The following is a 26751-nucleotide window of genomic DNA, read 5'->3' on the forward strand; positions in this document are numbered from 1 at the left end:
AAGACTACCATGCCCAATCGTCGTCTTCGTTGTTCGGTCCTGAAAAAGACACAAATTCCGGTCAAATAAGACGGTACAACGAAGTGATTTAGAGATTTGAGAAATAGAGATAAGATTAAATTGAAAAGATGGAATGTGAAAAACATCTTCAAGATAAAATCTATTGGAAAAATAGACAATACCAATATGTTCAACCTTTACCCGTGAACCGTCCGGTAAACGGACGTATAAATCCGGTGGTGCAAGGGAATAAGAGGAGAATCGAGATATATTTGAACAAGTATGCTTGGCGGCTCCCGAGTCAATGACCCAAGGAGGATGAAAAGAAGAGTAGTACTTACCGGTAAGGTTGATTAGAGGGTCCTTGTTGGTGTTGCCTTGAGAATTGGTTGTGGACGGTTGCCTATTGCGGTCAAGGAGTGCCAATATGCCTTGGTATTGCTCATTAGTGAAGGAGGTTACTGGAGGCACCCCCTGGCCGGTTTTGTCAGAAACCGAGAGATTGATGGACTCTTGTCGGGTGCGGGTTCGTCCTCTTTGACCATAGTTGGGTGGATACCCATGTATCTTGTAACAAGAGGAAACATCGTGTCCATGGATTTTGCAATTTTCACAAAAAGGACGAGGACGTTTTGGACGTTGTCTCTCGGTTCCATTAAAACGAGTTTGATTAAACTCATTGTTTCCAACGGCAAGTGTCGAGTTGTTGGAGTCAATACTCATAGGAGTGACTAAGTTTTGTTGAACCTCTTCTTGTTTAATAAGTGAATGGATTCGAAGAATCGAAGGGAAGGGTTCAATCAATAAAATTTGACTCCGAATAGATGAAAATCTATCGTTAAGTCCTTGAAGAAATTCCATAGCCCTATCTTGATTTGTTCTTTCAAGGAACGACCATGTCCACATGTACAAGGCTCGGTGATAATCAAGGAATTGAGTTCGTCTTGAAGAGCCTTGAGGTTGGTGAAATATGTAGAAACATCGGAGTTGTCTTGTCTAAGACAAGAAATCGCTCTCTTTAATTGGAAAATTTTAGGAGCATTACGTTGATGGAAACGATCATAGAGATTGTGCCATATATCGGAGGCTGTTTCATCATATAAGATGGATGATCGAAGAGGTGGATCAACGGAATTGATGAGCCAACTAGAAACGAGATCATTACATCGTCCCCATTGTTCTAGTTCATTAGGATCGGTTGGTTTTTCGATGCTTCCATCAACAAAACCTAACTTAGCTTTAGCTCTTAAGGCTTTAGTCATTCCTCGTGACCATGAGGGATAGTTATCACCGGTTAGAAGTGGTGTGATAAGAATAGTAGTGGGAGAATCCGAATGGTGGACATCAAACGGCCCACTATTGATGTTGTGATGAACTTGAGAAGTTTCCGAAGTTTCGGGAGTAGTCATCTCTTTAAAAAAAATTGAATTCTAGCTCTTATACCATGTGAAGAGGTACGTACCTCTTGATAATCGACTCGGATGAAGCCGAGGAAGATGAAGAGAGATTGATCCCTCGGTGGAACCGAGAGGGACAGCAGGACCTCTCGGGTGAAACCGAGAGGATGATGATGAAGATAATCGGGTGAGACCTAGAGAGAAGGTTGGAGAACTCGGTTGAATCCCGAGAGTTGATCCTAGTCTTCTCGGTTGGAACCAAAGATGATGATAGCAAAGTGTTAATCGTGAGAGAGAGAGAGAGAGAGAGAGAGAGAGATAGGTAAATACCTTTTCTTTATTCACAATAACATGATTTGACATTATGGATTTAATCCTTTATATAGGTTTACAAGAAGTGTTTAAGAAATATAAAACTATATCTAAGTATGTGTTTATCTAAACTACATCAATCTTGGTAGTAATAGGAATCCTAATCCTACTAGGATTACTATAATTAAGTGGACCTAATCCACTCGGTTTAGCCGAGTGGAGTGGACTCTAACATCAAACATTGATTATTCTTAACTTGGGATTTTGCTTCCCGTCTTAGGTTCCAAGTAAGATGGAAGAGAACAAAAGGAGTCCTAGATTTTAAGGAACCTCTCGCTTAGGTTTACCATAAACAAATTTCTTTGATACCTCAATTTGAACACTCATTCCTTATCTGATCTGTAATTATTCCTTAAGCAAATTCATTATTGGTTTCAATAAAACATTATTTTCTAATGGATTTATTACAACTGTAATAACAAGATAATTTTATTTTAGCAATCATAATTTGGGAAGGCAAGAGAGTTGTCATGACCATTATTTGTGCAATTAAGCTTTGCCTAGTCTAATCTTTACAATCACTAGACCTTTTTTTTAAGAAATTGTAGTTAGTAGATTGATGTGTTAAATAAAATAAAAAAGAGATTCAAATCTCAAGTGTGTTTTACGAATGTCAACAACTAATTGTTTAGTTGATAGTGCATGTACTCCAAAATCTTAGAAGTCTGAGATCAGATCTCCAACAGAAGTGAAATTCATAGTTTATTGAACTTAAATTATTAAATATATAAATAAAATAGTTAGATAGAATTTAGATCAGTAATTTAAGTGGGTTTTAGGTACGTTCGTATAATAATTTAGATTCGTAAGTTATCGTGTTTATCGCATCTTATAGATGGATCAATACCAATGTAATGACTACTGTAGTCAATCTCAAAAGAGAAATTGTGTTTGATATATACACGAGGCAATCTTCGCATAGTGGAATCTTCATCAAAAAAAAAAAATCTTCGCATAGTGGAAAAGTGGGTGAACAATAAGAGGGCTTTTCTTTTTATGAAGATAAGAGAGCTCTGAGCTTATCCTAAACAAAAAAAACGAAAAAAATATAGACCTCTGAGCTCCTTTTTTTTTTTTTTTTTTTGTTGAAGTGACCTCTGAGCTCCTAACATTGATAATCTTTTTTTTTTTGTTTTTTTTTGTTGAGATCTAACATTTATTATTTGGCCCATGGTTTTCTTTTTTTGTTGAAAGCGGCCCATGGTTTCTTTATGGCATCTTTTTAATTCCAAAGTAAATGGTTGCCCTCACACAACACAATCGTGTTAAACCAGTGTTTACACTATCCCTCCTCGTATCACCCATCCACAAATTATGATTTAGATTCGTCGGTTAACGTGTTTATCGCATCTTATAGATGGATCAATACCTATGCAATGACTAATTGACTACTGTAGTCAATTTCAAAAGAGAAATTAAGTTTGAGGAATACACGAGGCAAACTTGAGAGAGTGGAAAAGTGGGTGAAGAATAAGATAGCTTTTCTTTTTATGAAGATAAGAGAGCTCTGAGCTCCTAACATTGATTATTTGGCCCATGGTTTCTTTATGGCATCTTTTTAATTCCAAAGCAAATGGTTGCCCTCACACAACACAATTGTGTTAAACCCGTGTTTACACCGTATCCCTCCTTGTATCACCCATCCACAAATTATGGTCTTATTTCTACCAAATACCTCCTCTTTTTGACCAACTACAAACTCTTTCAAAATAATAAAAACATAAAACAATAAGGAAGAAGAAGAAGTTTGTCATCAAAATTTATCTCATGTAATAAATAAATATAATAAATAATTGAGTTTTAGGTCTCTTTCATGTTGTTGGACTTTAGACCTCTTTCATTAATGGTTTAAATTAGACAATTATCATGTTTATCACATCTTCATGATGTATCAATGTCTTGTAACGACTATAGTAAATCGTAGCCGATTTCTCAAACAAAAATATTGGAACAAGAATAATCGTGATTCACAAAATAACTCAATAATCTTAAGTTAAAGTCAATTTAAATAATACATAACTTAAATAATAAATGTGTTTACTATAGTTGGGTGTCTAAATCATAGAAAAATCGGAAAGATTTCTTATTTTTTTCTAATAAAATCAGACAGTATACGGTTATTTGGACATTGACTCATAACTTATTTTCTAGTAAAATAATACGGGTATGAAGGGTATTTTTGTCATAAATTACGCATGTGGACGTCACACAAACCATTTAACTTATATTTAATGGAAAAATCAAAAATGAAAGTTAACAGTCATGCGTAGTTGGATTTGGAGAGTGTAGCCTTAAGTTTGTTTAATACCCCGAGGTCAATCTCCAAATAGCCTCATGACAGCTATATAGTTAGGGGTGGGAATTCTACCCGAAAGCCCGATACCCATCACATTTACCCGCGCCCGACAATGTCCATGGACGCCCGCGCCCGAAGATGGGTACTACCCGCCCAGCCCGATGATTTTTCGTGGGCGGGCTCGGGTGAAAAGCTCTGCCCGCCACCCCGCCCATACCCGAGCCCGATATGCTCACCCGACAGGTGCCTATAGATGCCAATCACTTTGACTGTCGATTATACTTCACTATAAAGTCCAAAGTAGATTTAAGGTTTCTCCCAAGATATATAAACTACACATTAAAGCAACCCTAATAGTTTACCACATTGAATCTGAAAAATTCGGTAGCATAGAGAGAGAAAAAGAATCTACGTTGTCTCTCTAGTCGTTTCTCTCTTATTTACTAGACCTTCTTGTGCCAACCTTCTTCTCTATTAAATAAGTTATTGGGATCATCTTCCATCTCTATGTAGTGGTCAAATTTTAAGATTATTTTGATGTGAAGGAAGAACAAAGAAGAACTAATGAAATATACAAAGACAAGAAAAAAAGTGGAAGACAACCAAGTCATGTTTGCATATATAGATCTATATCAGTTGTTGATTTCTTATGTTACGGAATCTGAGTATTTCTTTCGTTCTTGATTTATAAGTTTTGTAAAGATTTGGTATCAATTTGTTTAGAGAAGCTTATTTGAACAATATCAAATTTCTAGAGTTTCCTGATCTGGTAGAAAAATATCAGATAAAGAAATCCGATGCCCGATTTGCCCGAAGCCCGATTTGCCCGATGCTTTAGTGGGCATGGGCGGGCTTTGATCATAGGAGATTTCAGAAAAGCCCGCCCGAATCCGCCCGAGAACCCGAGTGGGCAGAGGAGAAACTTACCCGACCCGCCCGAGCCCGACTCAGAATTACCCGCGGGTGTCCATACCCGCCCGATTCCCACCCCTGTATATAGTAGTGTAGTTTATTTTCCAAAGTAAAAAGTCGAGTTGTAGGTAACCTGTATCGACACCCAAACAGTGAGATGGGGTCAGTTGGTAGAGGGGGGGGGGGGGGGGGGGGGGTCTTTGGTTTTCTCTCTCTTCTACTTCATCATTAATTGGAGTATTAGGGTAGAGATGATGATGATATTAGTACTAGTATATCTATAATAAAGTTGTTTTCTTTTCTTCCCCTATTTGTGTTTGTTTGTTTCTCCCTTTTTTATATCTCTATCTGTTTCTTTCTTTGTTGTGAGAGAAAGAAAAGGATGACATCAAAACAAACATACCGGATTTGTTTCTGTTTCAGGCGAAAATTCAAGTTAACAATAGCTGAAGCACCTGAAGAAATTAAAACCCTTTTTGATACTTACTCTGATAATGGTATCATGACTGTTGATCACTTACACAGTTTCATCACTGATTATCAGGGTCAAAAATCTTTTACCAAAGAAAATGCTCAAGATATTATCGATTCTATTAAAGATTTCAAACATCTTAATATCTTCAATCCTAGGAAAGGACTCAATCTTGATTCTTTCTTTCGTTATCTCTTCAGTGAAATTAATTCTCCTCTAAATCCTCCTGCTAATTTGGTAAATCCCCCCTTTTCTCTCTCTCTCTTCATTTTATTAAGTTAATTCATACCCTTGTTTTGAATGATTGATTTGGATCTGATGATTATATGACAAGTACCCTTGTTTTCTGATAAAATCAAAACCTCTATTTGTAGAATTATTTGCCCCAAAAGTGGAAAGTTAACATTTTTAGTGGCTTTCATTATCTGTCTTCACATTAAGGTGAGAATAGTCCCATATCCGAGAAAGTTCATCTAGAAAACTAAGAATACAATGTCTACCTCATCTCCACTCATTGTTGCACCTGCACTTGATAGGGTTAAAACCGCATGTGCTCCACGTCACCCCTGAAAAGAAAAGCTCAAAGATGGGGTTCGTGTGAGAATAGTCCCACATGGGAGAATATCGATCTAGCAAACTTCACAATTAGGAGTAGACATCATTGTTGTTAATTATTACCATCTTAAACTTCTTCTTTTTTCTCTAGTGCTGGTTTGGGTATCAGTGGGTTATGAACTTATGGCGATATAAATTGTTGGATTTTGTTTTGTGAGTTGTGGAGATCTTCTATTTTGGTCAAGTAATTACTATGATTTTGATGGCAGGTTCACCAAGATATGACTGCTCCATTGTCTCATTATTACATATATACCGGGCACAATTCCTATTTAACTGGGAATCAACTCAGCAGTGATTGTAGCGATGTTCCGATCATAAAAGCTTTGGAGAGAGGTGTAAGAGTGATTGAACTAGATATGTGGCCAAATTCGGACGAAGATGATGTCAACATTCTTCATGGAAGGTATTATAGGGATTATCTTCAACTATACAATGTCATATATGTTAAATGATCTTTAAGTGCCTTGGATCTTATACTAACTGTATTAGAAAGTTGAAGAAACGTCGTTTAAGTAGGCATTCACGATCTCTTTGAAGTTTATTTTATCTATTTTGATTGATATGGTTTGATGGGTGTAGAACGTTGACGACTCCTGTGGAAATGATCAAATGTTTGAGGTCAATTAAAGCTCATGCCTTTACTGCATCTGCATATCCTGTTGTTATAACACTAGAAGACCACCTTCCCACTCATCTTCAAGCTAAAGTAGCAGATGTGGGTACCTTTTTTTCTGTTAAAATATTCTAATTCGTGGTTTCGCTTTTTCATTTTGTTGACTACTTGATTTGAATATATTTGTAGATGATAACTGAAACATTTGGAGAAATGTTGTTTACCCCTGGGGAAGAGGGGTTGGTCGAATTGCCTTCACCCGAGTCATTGAAGAACAGAATTATTATCTCAACAAAGCCACCTAAAGAATACCTCGATAGGAGTATCACAGAAAAAGAGAATGATGAACTGAAGAGAAAAGATTCTTCTGATGATGAAAACTGGGGAATTGTGGAGCAAATTAAACCTGATGTTGAAGACGTCAGTGAGGTACATGGAAATAAATGTTTTGCTCTCTATGCGACAACGACACAGATATTCTTAAATTTGTAGAAGTACTCTATGTGTAAACTTATTATGAGAATACAAAGTATAGGAATACACGGGTTTAGTTATTAATTACCTTTTTGCTCTTCCGGGTTGCAGAACGCTTCAGATAGAGCAGATGTTCTGCTGGATGACGGAGACTTAGATGATGGAAGCCAGAGTTTGCAGCCAGATGTAGCACTTGCATATAGGCGTTTAATTGCCATTCATGCCGGTAAACCAAAAGGTGGATTAGAAGAACGACTGAAGGTGGATCCAAACAAAGTCAGGCGTCTTAGCATGAGTGAACAAGCGCTCGAGAAAGCTACAATAACTCATGGAAAAGCTATTGTCAGGTATTTATTAGGTTTGGTAAGATCTGGTTGCTAAAATACAGCTGTGGTTTATAAGAAATTGAATTGGTCTCCATATAACTCATGGAAGTATTGAGACATCTCACAAAAAATCCACCCTCTACTAAGATTGTTTATCAGGAATTATGTTCTTATTTCTCCTATAGTGCATTTTCACAGCTTACGGATTATTGCTAAGTTCCTTACGTCTAAACATAGACACGGAATGTATTTGATTCTTCAAGAAGCACTAACTTTTTAGTTTCGAATCCCCAAGAAAGATCTTATGGTATTCTCATAGACTTCAGTTTCACATATGCTCCTACCTTTGACCAACTTACTTGCATGCTAAGAACGTCACAAGTATCCAATTTGCACTTTTTTGTTGTCCTTTTGCATACTAATGCTTCTTGAAGGAATTTGCACGTTTGATCTAATGAACTGAAATTGTTCTAGATTCACTCAGAGGAATATACTAAGAGTATACCCAAAGGGGACGCGATTTGACTCGTCAAATTATAATCCACTAGTGGGGTGGATGCATGGAGCTCAGATGGTTGCATTTAATATGCAGGTTAGTTCAGTTTCTGCATGCAACTAGGATGATTTGGCAAGTATTAGCTATGTATGCTTCCTGAAATAATTCTCAACTCGAGACTTGTGATGATTCATTAGACTGAGTCATATTCGGAAATTTTGTAGTTCTATTTATTACCGCCAATTACTTTTGGACATTTCATGTGTATGAGGTTGCTTCTACTAACTACTTACCTGGTCAAAAATAAACTATCAGAAGACCTCTTAGAGTCTTAGACATCCCTATTTCCTACCTATGTTGTATGAAATCCTAGGGAGAAATCGGCTTGTACTTTGTTTTTCTCTGGATAATGGTAGACTTATATCCGAAGTTGGCTTGTACTAAATGCGGACACATAAGTGTATGGTTGCAGGGATACGGGAAGTCACTGTGGTTGATGCAGGGAATGTTCAGAGCTAATGGAGGGTGTGGTTATGTGAAAAAGCCTGATTTTCTTTTGAAAACGGGTCCTAATAATGAGGTCTTTGATCCTAGAGCGATTTTACCAGTGAAGCAAATCTTGAAGGTGACTTGATCTCCTTCTGCACTAAGCAATTCCATCGTTTCCTATAATTTGATCCTCTGACTGCAATTGTGTTAACTTGAGATTCATATTTTTTTCGTTGCAGGTAAGAGTCTTCATGGGAGAAGGATGGTATTTGGATTTCCGTCACACACACTTTGATCTATACTCCCCTCCCGACTTCTATACAAGGGTAAGAACAAAGAATTTAACACCCCCATTATCTTAGCCGAACGTTTTGAATCAAATATCTTAATATCTATCCATATATGCATTTTGAGTCCTTGGAGTTAAACGCGTGCGTCGTCTGCTTGAGAACTTAGTCAACTTACATCGAAGCGAACTAGGAATCGGAAACCCAGAACCTAAAATGAACCTCAAATACAAAGTTAAAAACTGTCAAAACACTAACAAATCGGAAACTGGAGAAACAAATAAAGTCAGCTATATAATATATGCCGGATTTTCTAACATTTCGACAATTACTTTAGCTTGTGGAAGAAAGTCTAGTCAAAAGGTCAATATAAGCCGATAGTCAGATCCCTTAAGTTTACACTTTCTATGTAGGTCGGAATTGCTGGAGTACCGGCTGATTGCGTAATGAAGAAAACAAGAACGATTGAGGATGATTGGCTACCAGCTTGGAATCAAGCATTTGAATTCCCATTAACTGTTCCAGAGTTGGCTTTGCTCAGAATAGAAGTACACGAGTATGACATGTCCGAAAAAGATGATTTCGGAGGTCAAGCTTGTTTTCCAGTATCGGAGTTGAGGTCAGGTATACGAGCTGTACCACTCTATAGCCGGAAAGGAGAGAAGTACAAGAACGTAAAACTTCTTATGCAGTTTGAAATTAGACATATTTAGTACCTGTTTGTAATACTGTATACTAGTATCAGAATTGAAGTGTTTTTAAGAGCTTGCCCTGTATTATAATGCTTCTTTTATAGCTCTATTTTAGCTTCTTGGGTTGAATTTCTCTGTTGTCTGAAGTGATGGTATTGTTGGGGTACTCTAAATTGACATGAACAACCATTGTGTTATCATGGTATGAAGTTTTTATTCCTTGTATACTGATATCCAAGTTCTCCTAGAGTCTTCTTAAGCATTTTTTTTTTGGTCTTGGAAGGTGATAGAATCTGAATCTGGCTAATCACTTACTTTAATCAACTGTTTTTTGAATACCATTGAGATTTAAAATCAAATGTACAAACTGTATAGCCAATATATTGGGTATGGTTTTAGGTGATTATTGTGACGCCCAAGTTTTAGCAGTTGTCGATATTGTCCATACCTTACCACCTCACACAACTAAGGGTTTTGTTCTTGGCGAAGTCTCGACGAACCCTCACATGTAGCTCAGACGAACCCTCACATGTAGCTCAGGTTCCGAACACTCTCATGAGCGGTGCGGGACTATTACAATTATAATACTTTCCTAACTTTAAAATCACACAAGAAACCAACATCATTAGTTAGGTTACCTACCAAACTTTCTCACCTTACACTTTGAATTATTTGAACTCAAACTATGTATTTATATCTTCTTACTAACTAAAGGAGTAAAGGGTGTGGCAAGTTCATCCATCTTTTTCTCTTTTTTTTATTAAAATGGATTCATACTTGTGTTTGAATTGGAGTAGGGTTTCAATGAAACAAACATAAAGAGAACTAAAATTAGCATAATATAAAATAATTGGTATTAGACCCATATGTCCAAGAACTGAAAGAACAAGAATTTCCCCTTTCCCACCACCAACCAATCTTGTAAACCAAATAGCTCCAATTTGTGTTCACAATATGCAACAAAGTTGCATGTATTTGAAATAACTTAGAAAACTTTCTACTCTAAAATCTATGGTTTTGCTTTTCTTCTCTTTCTATGATTTTCTTTTTCTATTTCCATGTCCTCTTATGTTTTCTTCCTTGTTTTTTAGTTTCTTCCCTCACTCTGATGCAACAGAGATGGAAGCACTAGATATGCTTCCATGGCTTCCATTGCATACGGTTAGTGCCCTTTCGAGATTCACCACGACATCACTCATACTTGGCCTATCTTTCCCTTCTTGTTTCACACAATGAATAGCTGTATAAGCCATCAACTCGACTGCCTCAATCTCGTTGATATCAGGAGATCCTACTCTCACATCCAAAATTCTTTCTAGCTCTCCTGCCAGTATTTTCTGCTCTGCAAATTGCACAATACTCGTCGGTCCTTCATCTCCCTTAAATATAGCATTGTTCCCTGTTAACAACTCCAATAAAACAACTCCAAGACCATAAACATCACTTTTCGCAGTTAAAACGTTTAATATGTAATACTCAGGATCCATATACCCAACCGTTCCTGCTGCCATAGCTGACATGTATTCTCCTTCGAATTTTGGACTCATCAAAGATAACCCGAAATCAGAAACTCGAGCTACCCAATTTTCATCTAATAAGATATTAGATGATTTTATATCTCTGTGAATTATCGGTGGAACTGCATAATTGTGAAGATACTCGATCCCTCTTGCTGCATCTAATGAAACTTTAATCCTCATTTTCCATGAATTCATAACACTACTAGTTTTCTCTGTATTGTTCTTCGAATGAATATGATCATAGAGTGCACCATTTTTCATAAACTCGTACACTAAAAGCCTCTCATCATTCTCTTCACAAAAACCCACTAAACTCACCAAATGCTTGTGATGAAGGCGCGACAAGAACGCTAATTCTGACTGAAATGCACTTTCTTTTTCTTGAAATTTCTTTGTTTTCGTACTTGTTTCTCCTCTTTTAATGGCGACTTCACGACCGTCTAAGAGTTTACCTCTGTAAACTATACCGAAACTTCCAGACCCAATTTTGTTCTCCATTGAGAAGCCATTAGTAGCGGCAGCAAGTTCTGTTAAAGTAAATTCTTCGGCTCTGTCAGCGTGTTTTGACGAAGGCCCACTTCTTTGTCTTCTGAATCGAGAAGACTGACGTCTAAATGTCGATGATCTTGAAAAAGGACTAAATCTATCACTACCAATATTTGGATTACCTTCGGCGATTGTGGGTTGTACTGAATTATGAATCTTTTGCTGATCACTACAACAAATTCCAGTCCACAAGCAATATACAATAGTACAAATACCAGATAGAAATCCAACTGAACCAACAATGGCGAAACCTAATAATGCCCTGTTTCTAATTATCGAATTCGATGTGGGTGATGATTGTGGTGGTGAACTTGATATTGGTGGTGAAGATGGAGAAACAAGAATTGATGTATCTACATTTTGGTGCTCACATTGTTTACAAATAATACCAGAAGAGCAGAGATTTTCAGAATCAAGATAAATACCACAACTACATGAAGATTGAGAACACAAACCTGGAACTATTTTCGGCAATGGAAGATCCATTGATGGAGTTTTAGGGTTTAGTAACCAACCAGGTCCCCAACAAATCAGAGATAAATTCCTTGTTGTCAATCCACAAGTGAAATTAGAACCAGCAACAATTGATTCAAAAGAAATACCTTCAATTTCATTACTGAAATTTTTTTCATTTCCACCCCAACAAATCACAGTACCATTAGAACTCCTAATTGCACAACTATGATTCACCCCTAATGCCAAACCCCAAATTGAAAACCTAAAAGATGAAGACGAATTAGAAAAAGGTATATTCAGCTGGCCTGAATCATTCATCCCTTTACAGATCAAAACTCCATGAAAATTCAACCCACAAACATGAGAATCTCCAGCTACTAAACTCAACATGGAAATGTTCCTAAACCCATTTTCAATCTGATTTGCCTTATTAGAATCAATCCCAAAACAACCAATTTGATTGGTATTCATCAAAATCCCACAAGAAAACCCTCTCCCCGAAGTAATTGACTTAAAGCTCTCACCTTTTTGGTGTGAAGAAAAAACCCCTGATTTATCTCCTCTTCCTCTCCACCAACAATGAACAATACCTGTAACGTTTTCTAAAGCACAAACTTGATTATCCCCAACAGTTAAATCTCTTAATCTAACGGATGAATTATAGTAAATTCGTTTAGGTTTGAAATGGGTATCTGAAGAATGATTCCAACACAAAATACTAGTACCACCGGACCTTAATCCACATAAGAAATTCCGACCACCGGAGATAGAATCATAAGAGATGTTTGGTTCCAATTTGATTATATATCCTCCTTGTCTGTAACATTCGATTGCTTGATTGGGTTTGCCGGCTAGTATGCCGCAAACTGTGCCGGAGCCATAAGTAATGGCGATAGTGGAAACTGAACCAAGTCCATCGACTAACAGAAATGTTGAAAAGACACCGGCGACGATGAAGACTAGGGGAAGAGGATAGTGGGTCTTCGTCATCTGACGAACTTGGGTTTTACAAGGTTGGTGAAACAGAGGTCTTGTTCCTTCTTCTTCATTGGCGGATGAGAGAGAGAGAGAGAGAGAGAAATTTAGAGAGAGAAAAGAAGTGGAAATTAATAGCAGAGAGAAAGAGAAAGATTAGGAGAAGGAGTAACGCGTGGGCGTGAAAATGGGGGAAAATTGGGGAGAGAGATATTTGCCGTTTTGGTTCTATAAAATGTTTCGGAATTCAAAATTCGAAATGATGGTTACTTGATTTGATTCCGGTCAGTAGTAGTTGTTGTTGTTGTTGTTGAAAGTCAAGCAATCTCTGAGATTCTTTATTCCACCGTTGACCGTCAACTTCAAAGAAGACACTGACTAACCCCTCAGTTGTATTCTAGTCAATAAGTATTGTAATAACGCTTTGATTTAATCTAATGCTATCTATTTCAACGAAAAAAAAAAACCCCTCAGTTGGACTCAAACTAAAATATAAGGGTGGGTCTTTAAGGGGCTTCCCAAAACTACTATACGGGCCTCCCAAAAGTATTTTGATTGTAGTCACATCTTCACACATGTACGCTCCCCCCCCCACTCAGACTGATCGGTCCGAAACCATATGCAAAGTCTCACACTGGCTAGTCTGAGACCTCTTATCAAACTATCGCATAGTTCTTCTCTCATTTGAGATCTATCTCTCCCCCTCTCTCGCATCAAGTTGTTATTCTTTATTTCGTTTTGGGTTAGGGTTCTCTTTTGAGTTTTCATCTACTTTTCTAGGGTGAGGTTTTTTCGTTTTCGATTTTTCTGATTCTTTTACAGGATTATATATAATTTTGATTTGGTTTTGAATTTTTGTGTAGAAAAAAAGAAGAAGAAGAAGCAAAGCAAGCACCCAATATTTGAAAATATAGAAAATAGAGAGAGAACCAAGAACAAACGAAAAAGTGAAGAAGAAGAGTGGGTGCTTAAGAGGCCCGAGTACAGTTTTGAGAGGGCCCTAAAGACGGGAGGCTCCTATAGAAGTTATACAAGGCGCCTATTAACGCTCCCTAAATATAACTGTGATACTAACTCAGGTATTTTTTAGGGTTAATTCCGTTTTGGCCCCCGATTTGTGACCAACTAGCCGTTTTGGCCCCGAATTGTGTCCGGCAGTTCGTTTTGGCCCCAAAAAATTCCTAAATGGCCCCAAATTTTTTCAACCTCCAAATTCTACCCCCATGACATTTCTGTAATTATTTTTTTTTCTTTTTCTTTGTCCACCTCATCTAACAATCACCACATCACTTTGTCCACCTCACCCTTCTTCTCCGGCGAAAAGTTGCCGGCCGGAATAAAAAATTCGGGCCGGCCACCTTTACCAAAAAAAAAAAAAAAATATTCTTCATCTCCTTCTTTCTCTCTTCTCTCTCTCTCTAACCCCTCTCTCTCTCTCAATATAACTCCGGCGATCTACAACCAGACCGGGATCTGGTTTGAAACCAGACCTTCAAGGTCTGGTTCGCCGGCGAAGGGGCTCCGCCCCTTCGCCGGAATTATAGAGAGAGAGGGGTTAGAGATAAAGAAAGAGGAAGAAGAGAGATAAAGAAGAAGAAGAGAGAGAAAGAAGGAGATGAAGAAGAGAGAGAAAGAAGGAGATGAAGAAGAGAGAGAAAGAAGGAGATGAAGAAGAGAGAGAAATGAAGAAGATGAAGAAATTTTTTTTTTTTTTTTTTTGTAAAGGTGGCCGGCCGGAATTTTTTATTCCGGCCGGCAATCTTTCGCCGGAGAAGAAGGGTGAGGTGGACAGAGTGATGTGGTGATTGTTAGATGAGGTGGACAAAGAAAAAGAAAAAAAAGATAATTACAGAAATGCCATGGGGGTAAAATTGGGAGGTGGAAAAAACTTGGGGACATTTAGGAATTTTTTGGGGCCAAAACGAACTGCCGGACACAATTCGGGGCCAAAACGCCCAGTTGGTCACAAATCGGGGGCCAAAACGGAATTAACCCTATTTTTTTTCACTAAATCCGACTTGAAATGTGTATCCGAACAGAGTTTAGAGAGAAAATACAATTCATTCCCTATATTTTGCAAAAACACTCAAGGTATGCATCCAAATAGAATTTAGAGAGAAAGACTTTCTCTATGGACGCATATTCCTATTGAAATTTGAACGAGATTATAGGCGATACAAAAGACATTTTCCAAATAAATAAGTATTTTCATTTCTGAAAAATGTTTGTTTGTCAAAAGATAAAAAATCACAACGTGCACCTCCTGATTTCACCCCAATTTATTCTCTTTATTGGTTCTATGTTGGATTTCAACACGAGATTTTAGACACTGTCTAGTCTTCTAAATTTTATTAACGATTAGGGAGTTCGCATCCTGGCTTATTCGACTAGTTATTGTATGAGCTAATAAAGATCACTGTATGTATCGTGGGGCGATCTTGTGTCATCCTCTAACATAGGATCTCTAATTGGTCTAGTAGGAAAGAAAATACGGGTTAATTATGTTTCGGCTCCCAATTTGTGACAAACTTACTGTGTGCGGGGCAACACGTGTCTGTATTCCCTATTTAGCCTCCATAAGTGTTCGGGTTTCCTATTTAATTCTCAATTTTTTTCTAACCTTTTAATTCTATCTTCATTTGTGGTATTTATGTAATTTAATTTCTTCGTTCATTTTATCCACCTCACCTCATAAGAAGGTCGCCGGAGAAGGTCAACGGTCGACAAAAAATCTATATCCGGAAAAATTTCGTGTGGCCTACTTCTATTGCTACGCCATCTTACTTGCTACCCGCTAGTACGATCAAAGCTACAAGAATATAAAAGCGTATAAAGATACGGAGTGCGCGAAAATCACATACAATGGCGTGATTTTATCTGTTGAAACTCGGTTACTCGGTGACGGTACCCTCTACCTCTAGTGAGAGTGAAATTAGGGTTTCGAAACAAAAAAAATGGTGGGAATGATGGCAACGAATACGAGGGAGAAGGCCGCGAGTCTATTGAACTCAATCAAACTTGGTACTGATAAACCCTTGAAGCTTGATCATTTGATTCAATTGAAGGACCTTTTCTTGCACAATGATCCTTCTTTGCTGTCTGAATTCATCACTGATCTCCTCGAATTGCATACTGATAGGTTTAGTCCCATTCGGAAATTTCTCGCCAAGTAAGTTTCTTTCTCTCTGCAAAACATTATTTTTCTTCGTGTAATTAGGGTAATCATGTAATTAGAATGGGGGGTTTTCAAGTTTGGGTCTAAAAATCAGGATAATTGGTGAAATTGGCTATTCTTGAATCAAGATTTCATTTTGACAATCATTCTTTATGTCCTTGATTTCTCATTACCCATATTTCTAAAATTTTCTTTCGCTGTCGATTGTCTCTGTCTACTTAAAAAAAAAACAGGATTGTTGGTGAAATTGGGTCGATTTATACAGAGTTCATACCTGAAATTGTACCTGTTTTGATGTCTTTCCTGAAAGATGGGACACCCCCAGTTGCTCGACAAGCTATCACCAGTGGTATAGATTTATTTCATAGTACACTTGAGAAGGTTGCAGTTCAGGTAAATGTATAAAAATTGTTAGCTCTTATATGTCTTCAGTAAATTTTTTGCCAATTAAAAGGGTTGTGTTGAATCAAGCACTAAGAGTTGCCTCAGGCTACGAAAATACTGACAGTACTCACTAGTTATGGTCAGATGTCATAATTTCGAATGTACTATAATACTATGAATTTTCTGAAGAAAAAAAGGATGTAGAGTAACACGCTGTATGCCGAGTGCATTTGAATATTTAACATGGGAAGGCGCTGCTTATCCAATTTCTTTTTTTTAATTTGTAACGTTGCAGGGTCTGTATGCAAGTGAGCTGGATCAGTCTCTCGAATCATCGTGGGATTGGATGTTAAAGTTCAAAGACACAGTATACCCATTAGCATTTCAGGTACCTGATACTTTTGTGTCTGAGATTTTCATATTTGTTTTTCATTCACTGCATTACCTTATTTGCTGTTGACACTTTTATCTACAAGCCTGGAAGTGATGGGAGAAGATTGTTAGCTGTAAAATTTGTCGAAACAATAATTCTTCTTTATACACCAGACCCTAATGGTTCTGCGGAGCCTCCCCCTGATCAATCATCTGAAGGTAAAACAGATTTTTCCCAAATAAGGTTGACATTGGACGCACATTATAGACTGGCTGTGCAAGAGTGCATCACTGTTGTCTGCCAATATTTTGTAGGAAAACTAGCAGGATTTAATATTTCATGGTTGCGAGGAGGGCATCCAGTGCTAAATGTTGGAAATTTATCAATTGAAGCCAGTCAAAGTCTGGGCTTATTGCTCGATCAGCTTAGGTTTCCAATGGTGAAATCACTCAGTAACTTGACAGTCATTGTTCTCATCAATAGGTTGGTATTTCGTATTGTATTCCTATTTTGTCTGTTACAATCTATGAAACATACGCAAAAGATATTAAGCTAGAGTTATATGTAATGGTCTTAGCACAATTATATGCTACCAAACCTATTACCAGAGTACCAGAAGCAGTATTTGAGTATCTGGGATGGTAACGATATTAAAGGAGTATTCTCGGCACAAAAACTAAGGAGTTTGTTATCTATCACGGCAGTGTTGGTAGTACCTCAACTAGTAGGTTTTTCCTTGCGTATGTTTTCTTTATATATGAATGTTTGTATAAATATAGATATATTAGTATAATTGACATTCGTGTTGGAAAATAAGAGATTCCCCCTCCTCTTGGGTGCGCTTTGACATTGATGAGTTTTAAATATCTAAAGAGTAAAGACATCCATAATAAACTAAGCATTAAAAAAGTCCTAATAATAGAATCATGTTTCTCGAAGTAAAGTCTTCAACGGGCATTTTGGTTTCCCAAAATCTTACAGATCATAGTTAAAACTTGTCCAACAGCATATAGATTTGATTTACATTGTCGTCCTGCAAGTTTGGTCTGGATTCTTGTTCTGTAATTTCCCTGTTACCATGTATATACATAAAATCTGCGAATTGGTTATGAGGTTCAAGTATTGTCTTTACGTGTTTTGTGATTGTGTCTTTTTTAATATTTCTTTCAGTCTTTCCACAATTGCAATCAAAAGACCTGCATTTTATGGGCGTATTCTGCCAGTTTTACTTGGTCTGGATCCGTCAAACTCCGTCGTCAAAGGGCTACGTGGTATTGGTGTGCATCACGCTTTGAAGAAGGCGTTTTTTTCCTGCTTGGAGTGTAAACATCCCGGTGCTGCGCCGGTATGTTCCATCTACTTATTTTCTTACGAGTACATCACATAGTTTTAGCTTGTAGGTGGGAGTGGAGATATTCTTCCTAGTTGGTGCTATCTGTTATTGTGCATGTAAAAGTATTACAATAAAACCTTTGTTTGCTTCCTGAAGTGGCGCAATCGGCTAGTTGGTGCAATGAAAGAAATCAAATCTGAAGATTTGGCTGAACATGATTCTCCTGAAGTTGCGGGAATTTCAGGAAGTTCAGAAACTGGAAAATGTGAGTCACATCCTTCTGAGGTACTTGTCTGCTCTCTTATTCTCGTTTCATACTTATTAATGCTTGTGTATGGTGATTGAACAATACATAAGCTATAGTGCTATACGGTTGACGAAGCCATTGACTTGGGATCGTGATGGTATATATGATCTGGTTATTCATGAGATTATCTTCAGCAAAGAGCATGACTTGTCAAAACCCATCGTGCAAGTTATTTCCATTTCGATCCACCATGTTTAATGTTTATTTGAATTTGTACCTTCAGAACTCTGCAACCACGGTGGTGTTGTTTGCAGGAAGAGAAACCTTTGATGAAAGCCTGTGAATCTGCACATGATTCCGGCAGGAAGAGATCTGTGATTGAAGAGATCAGTGATATAGAGAACAACAACAACACGCCTGGAAAACGTGCGAAACCTACCGGAGATTTCTCAGAAAGGTCAAATAGAGATAGCAATCCTAATTTAGATAAGAGTAGTCCTTTGATTGGAAAAACATCTCCGTTGATGGATGAAGAGACGGGACCTGTGCAGCAACTTGTTGCCATGTTTGGCGCTTTAGTAGCTCAAGGTGACAAAGCCGCTGGATCTTTGGAGATCCTTATTTCGAGTATCTCTCCCGACTTGCTCGCTGAAGTAGTAATGGCTAATATGCGACGGCTTCCTCCTAAACTTGAAGAAGATGAAGAACCAACGCTGAACATGGATTCTTTTTCAAACATAGGTGGCAGTAATTCCCTTGCGACACTTCTGACCTCGCTCGTATCAGATATTCCTTCACTTTCTACGATGTTTTCACAGGCCACATCACATTTACATGCTCAATCATCAGGAGTAGAAGATGTCAGTGTAATTCTTTCTTCGACTCTCAGCGACATGAATTTACTTTCCGCTGGATCAATAACTCTAATTTTGTACAGTTTATTAAATCTCTGTTGTGTTACATATTTAGCAATGTTCATTTCTCTGTGGGACTGCAGAAATATCATCAGTTGAATGAGCAACTAGCAGCGCCCATCTCGGAGAAAGCTTCAGTTTCTTCTTGTAGAAATGATTCAACTACAGAAGGGGTACTCATTGATGCTAATATTCCATATACCATTGTTGATCCAATTGGTGGGATGGATGGCAGTGACGCTATTCCATCAGAAATGCATGACATGGGGACAATGGAAAGTGGAATACCCGGTCTGGATTCCACTTCTTGTGAAGATGCTATACCGGAAAGTTTAGGTGTTGCTCATTTGACTAATATTGATTTAGGAGCAAATTCTGAACAAGTTACAAGCTCAGATGGCAGTGTTCTCGTGGACTTCCCTTCGTCTGTTTCCATGTCAGTAGATAGGTCTGAGGAAATTGGTGTGAGTGTAGCTGCTTCTGACAGTGTGGTGTCCACGTCGACTCCTATTGTTTTATCTAGTCAGTATATCCTTCCTAAGATCTCTGCACCTGTTATTGATCTTGACGACGAAGAGAAAGATCATATACAAAGATCAGCTTTCATGCGTATAATAGAGGCTTACAAGCAAATAGCTATAGCAGGAGGCTCTGATGTTCGGTTTTCTTTGCTTGCGTATTTAGGAGTTGAGGTAGTGCCGATAATAAATGTTTTTTATTTCATGGTATATTTATTTAGTTTTTGAGTTTTTATAACCAGATGCGACGATACTTCTGTGACTGTTTGTTTTCCTACTCGGTTAGTTCTTATAAGATATAATATTCTTAATGCCTGCTTCTATTCCCTGGTTTTGGATGCTTTTTCTTGCATGGTTTTTCTAGTGTATGGTTTGCTAATCAAAGAGTGGCATGTTAGAGTCGTAGTCTTGGAAGCTTGGTTTCTTTAGTTGCAACTTGCAGGACCATTTCTTTATATTGTTTATTCAGATGGAAGCTTATTTACTCTAGTAAAACTTGCAGTATCCATTGGAGTTAGATGCGTGGAAGCTCTTACAGAAACATATATTGTCAGATTATTTGAACTTTGAGGTATCCACTCGACCCAGTTGTGGTTTTCATTCTCATGTGTTTCTGCTTATTAACAAATATTTACTTAAGAAGCTAATTGTGCAGCATTGCAAGAAAAAATAAGTTGGTTATAGCTTCCTAGTTGCATTTTGTCGTGAACACTACTTACAAAGTGTACTTGTTTTGCCACTAATTAGTGATGGGTGCGTCAGAGTTACTTGGGTCTAGCAACTAGCACCACTGACTTCTAATTATGAACCTTAAGCCATTAGCAATAACGAGTGACAAGGATACCACAGAGATGTAGTTTATGAATCAGAGTGAGGATCATGGGGCATTAACGAATAACAGTCAAAGGTTCCCCGCTGTCTTCATGCATTAAATCTTATTCAGTGTTTTTTTTATTTGTATATTTTCACAAGCTTCAAAGTTTCCTTTAAGCTTTTGATTAGCAATACTTAATTACTGTCCTGTTGGTGAGATGGTATTGATTTTCTTTATCTCTGTGTTTCTGTTACTAAAAACATGATCACTGACCTGAATAATTGGATGTTTTCAGGGGCACGAGTTGACATTACGTGTACTTTACAGGTTATTTGGAGAGGCAGAAAAAGAGAACGACTTCTTCTCATCCACAACTGCAACTTCAGTATATGAAACATTTCTTCTGACTGTGGTGCGTAATGTTCACGCTTCCAAATTCTATTTGCAACTCGAGAAAAGGAAAGCAACAAGTTTTCTTGATTTATCTAAGTGAAGTATAACTTGTGCAGGCGGAAACTCTCCGTGACTCTTTCCCAGCGTCTGATAAATCTCTAAGTAAATTGTTTGGTGAAGTTCCATATCTGCCAAAGCCTGCCTTTAAATTGTTAGAGTCGTTATGCTCTCCAGAGAGCAATGAAAAGATTGACAAGGAACTTCAGGGTGGTGACCGAGTTACTCAAGGCCTCAGTGCTGTGTGGAACCTGATTTTGCAGCGCCCCCCTATTCGAGATACCTGCTTGAAGATTGCTCTACAGGTTCTCTCTCACACGCATAGCAATAGCACAAATATATTTTATTTAGTTATTTCTTGTCGCCTTGTTCCATAGAGCTCCAGTAATTCCAGATGGAAATATCTTTTCTTTAAAAGGCTAGATGTCACAAGTTTGAAATGATTTTAGGGGTGGTCAGTGACATTGAAACATGAGAGGTGTTGATATAGTGACATAATATGCCACTTGATTACAGGGAAATTTGTTTTGTTCATTTCCTGCTTGGGTATTATGGACGAGCGTATAGCTAATCACTTGTTGCTGTATGACCTAATCTCTCCCTAGTCCTGACTAATATGGGTTGTGATAGGCCGGTCATTTTGCCTTTGAGTGAGATATCCATTACTTTTTGTTTAATCAGTAATTTCTCCTCAGAGCAGATTCATAGTTGTTCCAAGTTGGAGCTCGAGTTCTTGTTGTCCATCTGTTTATAAAGTGTAGTGATACAGAAAAGTGATGATGTGTGAAGATATCCTCTTCATCATGGACCTAGACGAGATATAAATGTTGATACATTTGCTTCCTCTTTTATGTTTTGTTACCTCCAGCGGATATTTTGTGTAAAGAAAACCTCAGTAGATAAGACCTAGGAAAATGCTGCACAACCAGGGCCAGATTGTATATGCTTTATGAATTTGTAGGATTTTGATGATGTAAATATTCCAACAAACTTCTGTTGCAGAAGCTCTGGGAAACTAACTTCAAAACGAATATATGGAGATGGAGTAACCCAATTAGGCATAAATATGTCAGTCCTCCTTCTTTAGGCTGTTTGGATCCTAGCCTTGGCAAGATCTTGAACCATTCTGATTGCTTCACGTGGTTACAGAACAGTCCGATCTTCAAAGAGACCTAGTTATTTGCATGAAATTCCATGTGTTTAACTAAATATTCATATTTCTCTTTTATTACAAGTAAAAAGATCTAGCATCTAAGTCCTAGTATAATACAAATTGTAGTTTCATCTGTTTTCATCTAGAATGGTTTTTATATCTACTAATTCTATTTACCGTCCTCCACAGAGTGCAGTTCATAAGTTGGAAGAAGTACGGATGAAGGCAATACGCTTGGTAATTTAAAAAAAAAACTTTAAAGCTTTCGAGTTTGGACTCTTTCTACCTCTGGCTTGACAATCTTGGATGTTTCTTCTCTTTTTAGGTAGCGAACAAGCTTTATCCTATATCATCCATTGCTCAACAAATAGAAGATTTTGCCAGTGAGATGCTGCTTTCAGTAACAAAAGCCCGTGCTGTAGAGGAAGTGGAGGCTCAAGGATCAGTTACAGAAGTGGTGAAGGTACAGTGGGTTTATGGATCATCTACGCCCACAACCATGCCATTAATTAAGCGCCTAACTGAATTGTAGCCTCCTTCCATATATGCCTTTGATGCGTTTTATCAACCAGAAATTCCTTATAGTCTACTTGCTATCTATACAGGAGACTGAGCCTTCTGAGCAGTTAGTTGTGAGCATGAGCACTAAGGACATCTCCTCTGATACCCATCAGCCATGCTCAACTTCAAGCACGAATACCTCTCTGATCTCTGAAGCACAGCGGTGTATGTCGCTCTATTTTGCCCTCTGTACAAAGGTATTTCTTCAATTCTTCACTTTATGTAGGTTTGAGGTTTTGAACATTTTTAGAGCATTCTACCAGTTATGCTTACGCCATGTATCCGAGATTCAGAAATACTTTCTAATTTGCTATGCAGAAGCATGCCCTTTTTCGACAAATTTTTGCAATTTATGAGAGCATACCAAAGACTTTAACAGAGGTATTGCTCATCATCTGATGGATACTCTCTGCAGATCACTTTACAATTGACATTTATTTCTCTTAGAAGATAATGTATCATATGGATTATATGGTGCAGGCAGTTCATCGCCAAATTCCAATATTAGTTCGTACAATAGGTTCATCGCATGAGCTTCTTGCAATTATTTCAGATCCTCCTGCTGGATGTGAAAGCCTTCTAATGCAGGTTATTGATCACTCAAATTAAAGTGAGTTATATCTTTTTTGAACCCATACAATCTGAAATTAACAATCCCCATTTGTTGACCCATGAACAGGTATTACATATTTTAACGGATGGAGTAACTCCTTCTCCTGAACTTGTATTCACAGTTAGAAAGTTATATGACTCAAAATTGAAGGTAATCTCATTTTTCTCAGTTTTTTGAATATCGTATAAACTAAAAAGCTCATCTGTAATGCATGATTTCATGTTCGGCTTGCAGGATGTTAGCATTCTCATTCCGATATTGCCATCTCTTTCAAAAGATGAGGTTTTTCATTTTCCCTTTTATTGCGTTGGCAATATTTTTTTTCACGTGTTGTTTTAATTATGGGTTTAGGTCTTCCCTTTCCCCTTGCGATCATTCTATATGATTCATGAAGTTGTTTAATTACTTTCTTTAGGTGTTGCCAATTTTTCCCAAGATTGTTAACCTTCCTCAAGACAAGTTCCAAGCTGCTCTTGCGCGCTTGCTACAGGTACATATGTTTTTCGAGTTTTTTGTCCCCTCCTTTTTCCTTTACTCGAGCTGTTTGGAACTTCAGAATTTTCTTAAATTTCCACGTGCCAAGATTAGCGTGACTTAATGTATTTTTTGCTAGTCAATCTTGTACTTAACCTTTTAACGGAAACAAATTCAGGGACCACCTCATTCCAGTACTGTCCTTGGCCCAGCTGAAGTGTTAATAGCCATACATGGGATTGACCCTGATAAAGATGGTATACCTTTGAAGAAGGTGCACCTTTTTGTTTTTTGTTTTATTTTCTGGGTTTCCTCCTGAATACGAATTATGGGCACGTCCATGTAAAAATCCTTCCATGATGAACAGATTACCGATGCCTGCAATGCTTGCTTTGAACAACGGCAAATCTTCACTCAGCAAGTGATTGCAAAGGTCTTGAATCAGTTGGTACGTACATCAGGACAGTTGATTATTTCTCATTCCATGACTTTCAATTATGACTAGTTTTAATTCTTCTGGTTAAAATGTCAATTTACAGGTTGAGCAGATTCCTCTCCCCCTTCTTTTTATGCGTACAGTCTTGCAGGCAATTGGTGCATTCCCAGCTTTGGTAAGAGCCTAATTTGGATGTCCTTTTCCCAAATGCACTATCACTTTCAATTTTCTGAATCTATATACTAGGGGGTATCTTTTTTGGAATATACCCTCCTCTTCAATGGTCAAGATTACACCTCCAAACTTATCTCTTAGGGTTGAGATTACATCTCCCAAACTTATCTCCAAGGGTTGGGATTATACCTCCCAAACATATCTTCAATAGCTAAGATTACACCTCCCAAACTTATCCTCCAACGGTTGAGATTATAGAACTGTTTGTGCCCACTGGGCACGGGGTATACCCTCGTGTATTTATAGAGTAAACATGCAACAGATATTGTACCTCCCAAACATATCTTCAATAGCTAAGATTACACCTCCCAAACTTATCCTCCAACGGTTGAGATTATAGAACTGTTTGTGCCCACTGGGCACGGGGTATACCCTCGTGTATTTATAGAGTAAACATGCAACAGATATTGTTTATTTACAAGTACATTCATATGGGCCCAGAGCATTTACAAACAGTATAAGCTCTGGAAGCATAGAGCTCAGGAGTTCTTCTGAGTTGAAAAAAAAAACAGTAATGCGATCAAGGCTTGTTTCCTAGGATTAGGTTAATTCTGTCTGTGGTTCATTACGAGTTGCAAATTGGCGCATCTGTGTCCCAGGGCCGGTCTTTAGTTAGGTAATGGATCTAGCCGTAATGGGTTTCTCTGTTTTGGCAATAAACAGGCTGACTTCCTACTTGACTAAGCGAACTGACCAAGAAGTTCCATATTTTGATTTTGCTTTTCCTCTAGGAATCTCTGAAAATAGGTTTTTCTTGTATAATTTGACTTCATATAGTATTTTTCTTTTGTGCTGATGCTGTAGGTAGACTTCATAATGGAGATTCTCTCTCGACTCGTCACTAAGCAGGTGAAATCATTTCTTATTTTTAGCTGTTGTGCTTATGAGTAATAATCGTTGCTTGGAGGCTCAGGTGACAATTTTATTCATGGGTTGAGTGCAGATATGGAAGTACCCAAAGTTATGGGTTGGGTTCTTGAAGTGCGCTATCCTTACAAAACCTCAGTCATTTGGTGTGTTGCTTCAGGTGGGTTAGCCTATACTTGTGCTATCATAACATATTGGTCCTTGAATTTGCACGGCAACCAACAAATAAGATATCATGTTGCTTGTGTTGGTGGGTTAGCAAAATCTGGACAAGAAACAACCTCTATTGCAACTGAAGAAATACAGGGCTAGTTCTCTCTCTTTTTTTCGTAGTTTTTCAGCAGTTGGTCAGTAGTGAACTAGTCAAACTGAAGATATAAAGGAACTGGAACCAGAACGTTAGGTTCGTTCCTGTAAGCCCACAGTTTTTTCTCTCGAGAACACGCCCAGGGTCGCAAATAGGTTTTTCCATTTTAGCTGAAAAGAAATTGGATTCTCCTTTTTAATGGTTCTTTTGTTTTTGTGGTGTGTTAGTTACCTGCGGCACAACTGGAAAGTGCACTGAATAGAACAGCTGCATCAATAAAAGTTCCCCTGATTGCTCATGCTGATCAGCCAACTGTCCGCTCCTCTTTACCGAGGTTCATCCACAAGCTATGAATCGTTTCTATCCAAGTGAGGATTGACAAATCTCTGACATTTATATGTATTGTTATTATACAGGTCAACATTGGTAGTTTTGGGGCTTGTACAAGATTCTCAGCCTTCAAGTCAGACACAAAAAAGCCCAAATCAGACAACAGAAACTAGCAATACGGTCTCTGGCACTGAGGCGGTGATGGAAAAACCTAAAGAATCATCATCGGTGGGCTAGTGCTGGTATTAGAGGTATCAAAGGTATTTCTTGGTTGTCAGGAAACGGTGGATGTTTTGCATCTCAAATGCGACATGTGAGAACCTTGCACTAGAAGAACTTGCAGGAATCCTAAAAACAATTGCGGACAGTTTGGTCTGCATATGGTTTACACCGAGGCACCCTGCCTGTCTGCCTGTAATTTATCGTACACCAAATGAATTTATGTGGGTCATTGGTGTAGGATGCGACGTGTAACAATGTAATATTAGTTTTAATAAATAGTTGATAAAGTTGCATGTAAGATTTAAGGGAAGAGATGAGTTTTCTCAGTGAAGTTAGTTTGCCTGTAAAGATGATCAGTTGGAAGAAAATCAATGAATTTAAACTTCAAAGAAAAGCTAATGACAC

General features: G+C 37.9%; 2 protein-coding genes and 1 pseudogene across 6 annotated transcripts; 2 read left to right on the forward strand and 1 right to left on the reverse strand.

The window, feature by feature from the left end:
• The first annotated feature begins 4012 nt into the window (after positions 1-4012).
• LOC147546687 (phosphoinositide phospholipase C 2-like) lies at positions 4013-9669 on the forward strand. Its single transcript, XM_086673101.1, has 10 exons — positions 4013-4117; positions 5066-5686; positions 6274-6470; positions 6647-6782; positions 6870-7109; positions 7266-7501; positions 7955-8072; positions 8449-8601; positions 8705-8791; positions 9166-9669. Exons 2-10 carry the CDS (start codon positions 5360-5362, stop codon positions 9463-9465), a joined length of 1794 nt encoding a protein of 597 aa, XP_086529227.1. The 5' UTR covers positions 4013-4117; positions 5066-5359; the 3' UTR covers positions 9466-9669.
• A 598-nt stretch (positions 9670-10267) lies between these two features.
• LOC147546688 (putative serine/threonine-protein kinase-like protein CCR3 pseudogene) lies at positions 10268-13059 on the reverse strand (annotated as a pseudogene). The gene has a single exon (XR_015239676.1). The product of XR_015239676.1 is annotated as a putative serine/threonine-protein kinase-like protein CCR3 pseudogene (transcript).
• Positions 10317-26740, forward strand: ESP4 (HEAT repeat-containing protein). Of its 4 annotated transcripts, none has more exons than XM_086673096.1 (30): positions 10317-13333; positions 13416-13722; positions 13856-14020; positions 15641-16110; positions 16350-16509; positions 16796-16888; positions 16977-17091; positions 17188-17356; positions 18044-18218; positions 18363-18491; positions 18768-19319; positions 19451-20059; positions 20388-20456; positions 20995-21111; positions 21209-21454; positions 22492-22539; positions 22628-22765; positions 22908-23060; positions 23182-23244; positions 23344-23451; positions 23543-23626; positions 23711-23758; positions 23892-23966; positions 24129-24224; positions 24318-24398; positions 24490-24561; positions 25425-25469; positions 25564-25647; positions 26022-26128; positions 26211-26740. In XM_086673096.1, the coding sequence occupies exons 4-30, from the start codon at positions 15896-15898 to the stop codon at positions 26359-26361; spliced, it is 4002 nt and encodes a 1333-aa protein (XP_086529222.1). In that variant the 5' UTR covers positions 10317-13333; positions 13416-13722; positions 13856-14020; positions 15641-15895; the 3' UTR covers positions 26362-26740. The 4 variants fall into 4 exon arrangements, with proteins under 4 accessions (XP_086529222.1, XP_086529225.1, XP_086529226.1 ...); XM_086673099.1 differs by having other exon boundaries at positions 18768-19313; XM_086673100.1 differs by lacking the exons at positions 10317-13333; positions 13416-13722; positions 13856-14020 and having other exon boundaries at positions 15573-16110; positions 18768-19313.
• Positions 26741-26751: the final 11 nt, after the last annotated feature.

This window comes from Eschscholzia californica, unplaced genomic scaffold (genome assembly GCF_041429995.1).
Source record: "Eschscholzia californica isolate CP2 unplaced genomic scaffold, dmEscCali1.0.p SCAF_4, whole genome shotgun sequence".
Classification (NCBI taxonomy): Eukaryota; Viridiplantae; Streptophyta; class Magnoliopsida; order Ranunculales; family Papaveraceae; genus Eschscholzia; species Eschscholzia californica.

What these genes read in the sequence shown, in the direction of transcription:
- ESP4 (XM_086673096.1), top strand. Translation starts at nt 15,896, where the DNA reads ATGGTGGGAATGATGGCAACGAATACGAGGGAGAAGGCCGCGAGTCTA. An exon ending in GTGAAAGCCTTCTAATGCAG is followed by an intron (nt 23,452 to 23,542) that starts GTTATTGATCAC and finishes ACCCATGAACAG; the next exon opens with GTATTACATATTTTAACGGA. An exon ending in GTCCGCTCCTCTTTACCGAG is followed by an intron (nt 26,129 to 26,210) that starts GTTCATCCACAA and finishes GTTATTATACAG; the next exon opens with GTCAACATTGGTAGTTTTGG.
- LOC147546687 (XM_086673101.1), top strand. Translation starts at nt 5,360, where the DNA reads ATGACATCAAAACAAACATACCGGATTTGTTTCTGTTTCAGGCGAAAA. An exon ending in GTCAACATTCTTCATGGAAG is followed by an intron (nt 6,471 to 6,646) that starts GTATTATAGGGA and finishes TGATGGGTGTAG; the next exon opens with AACGTTGACGACTCCTGTGG. An exon ending in ATGTTGAAGACGTCAGTGAG is followed by an intron (nt 7,110 to 7,265) that starts GTACATGGAAAT and finishes TCCGGGTTGCAG; the next exon opens with AACGCTTCAGATAGAGCAGA.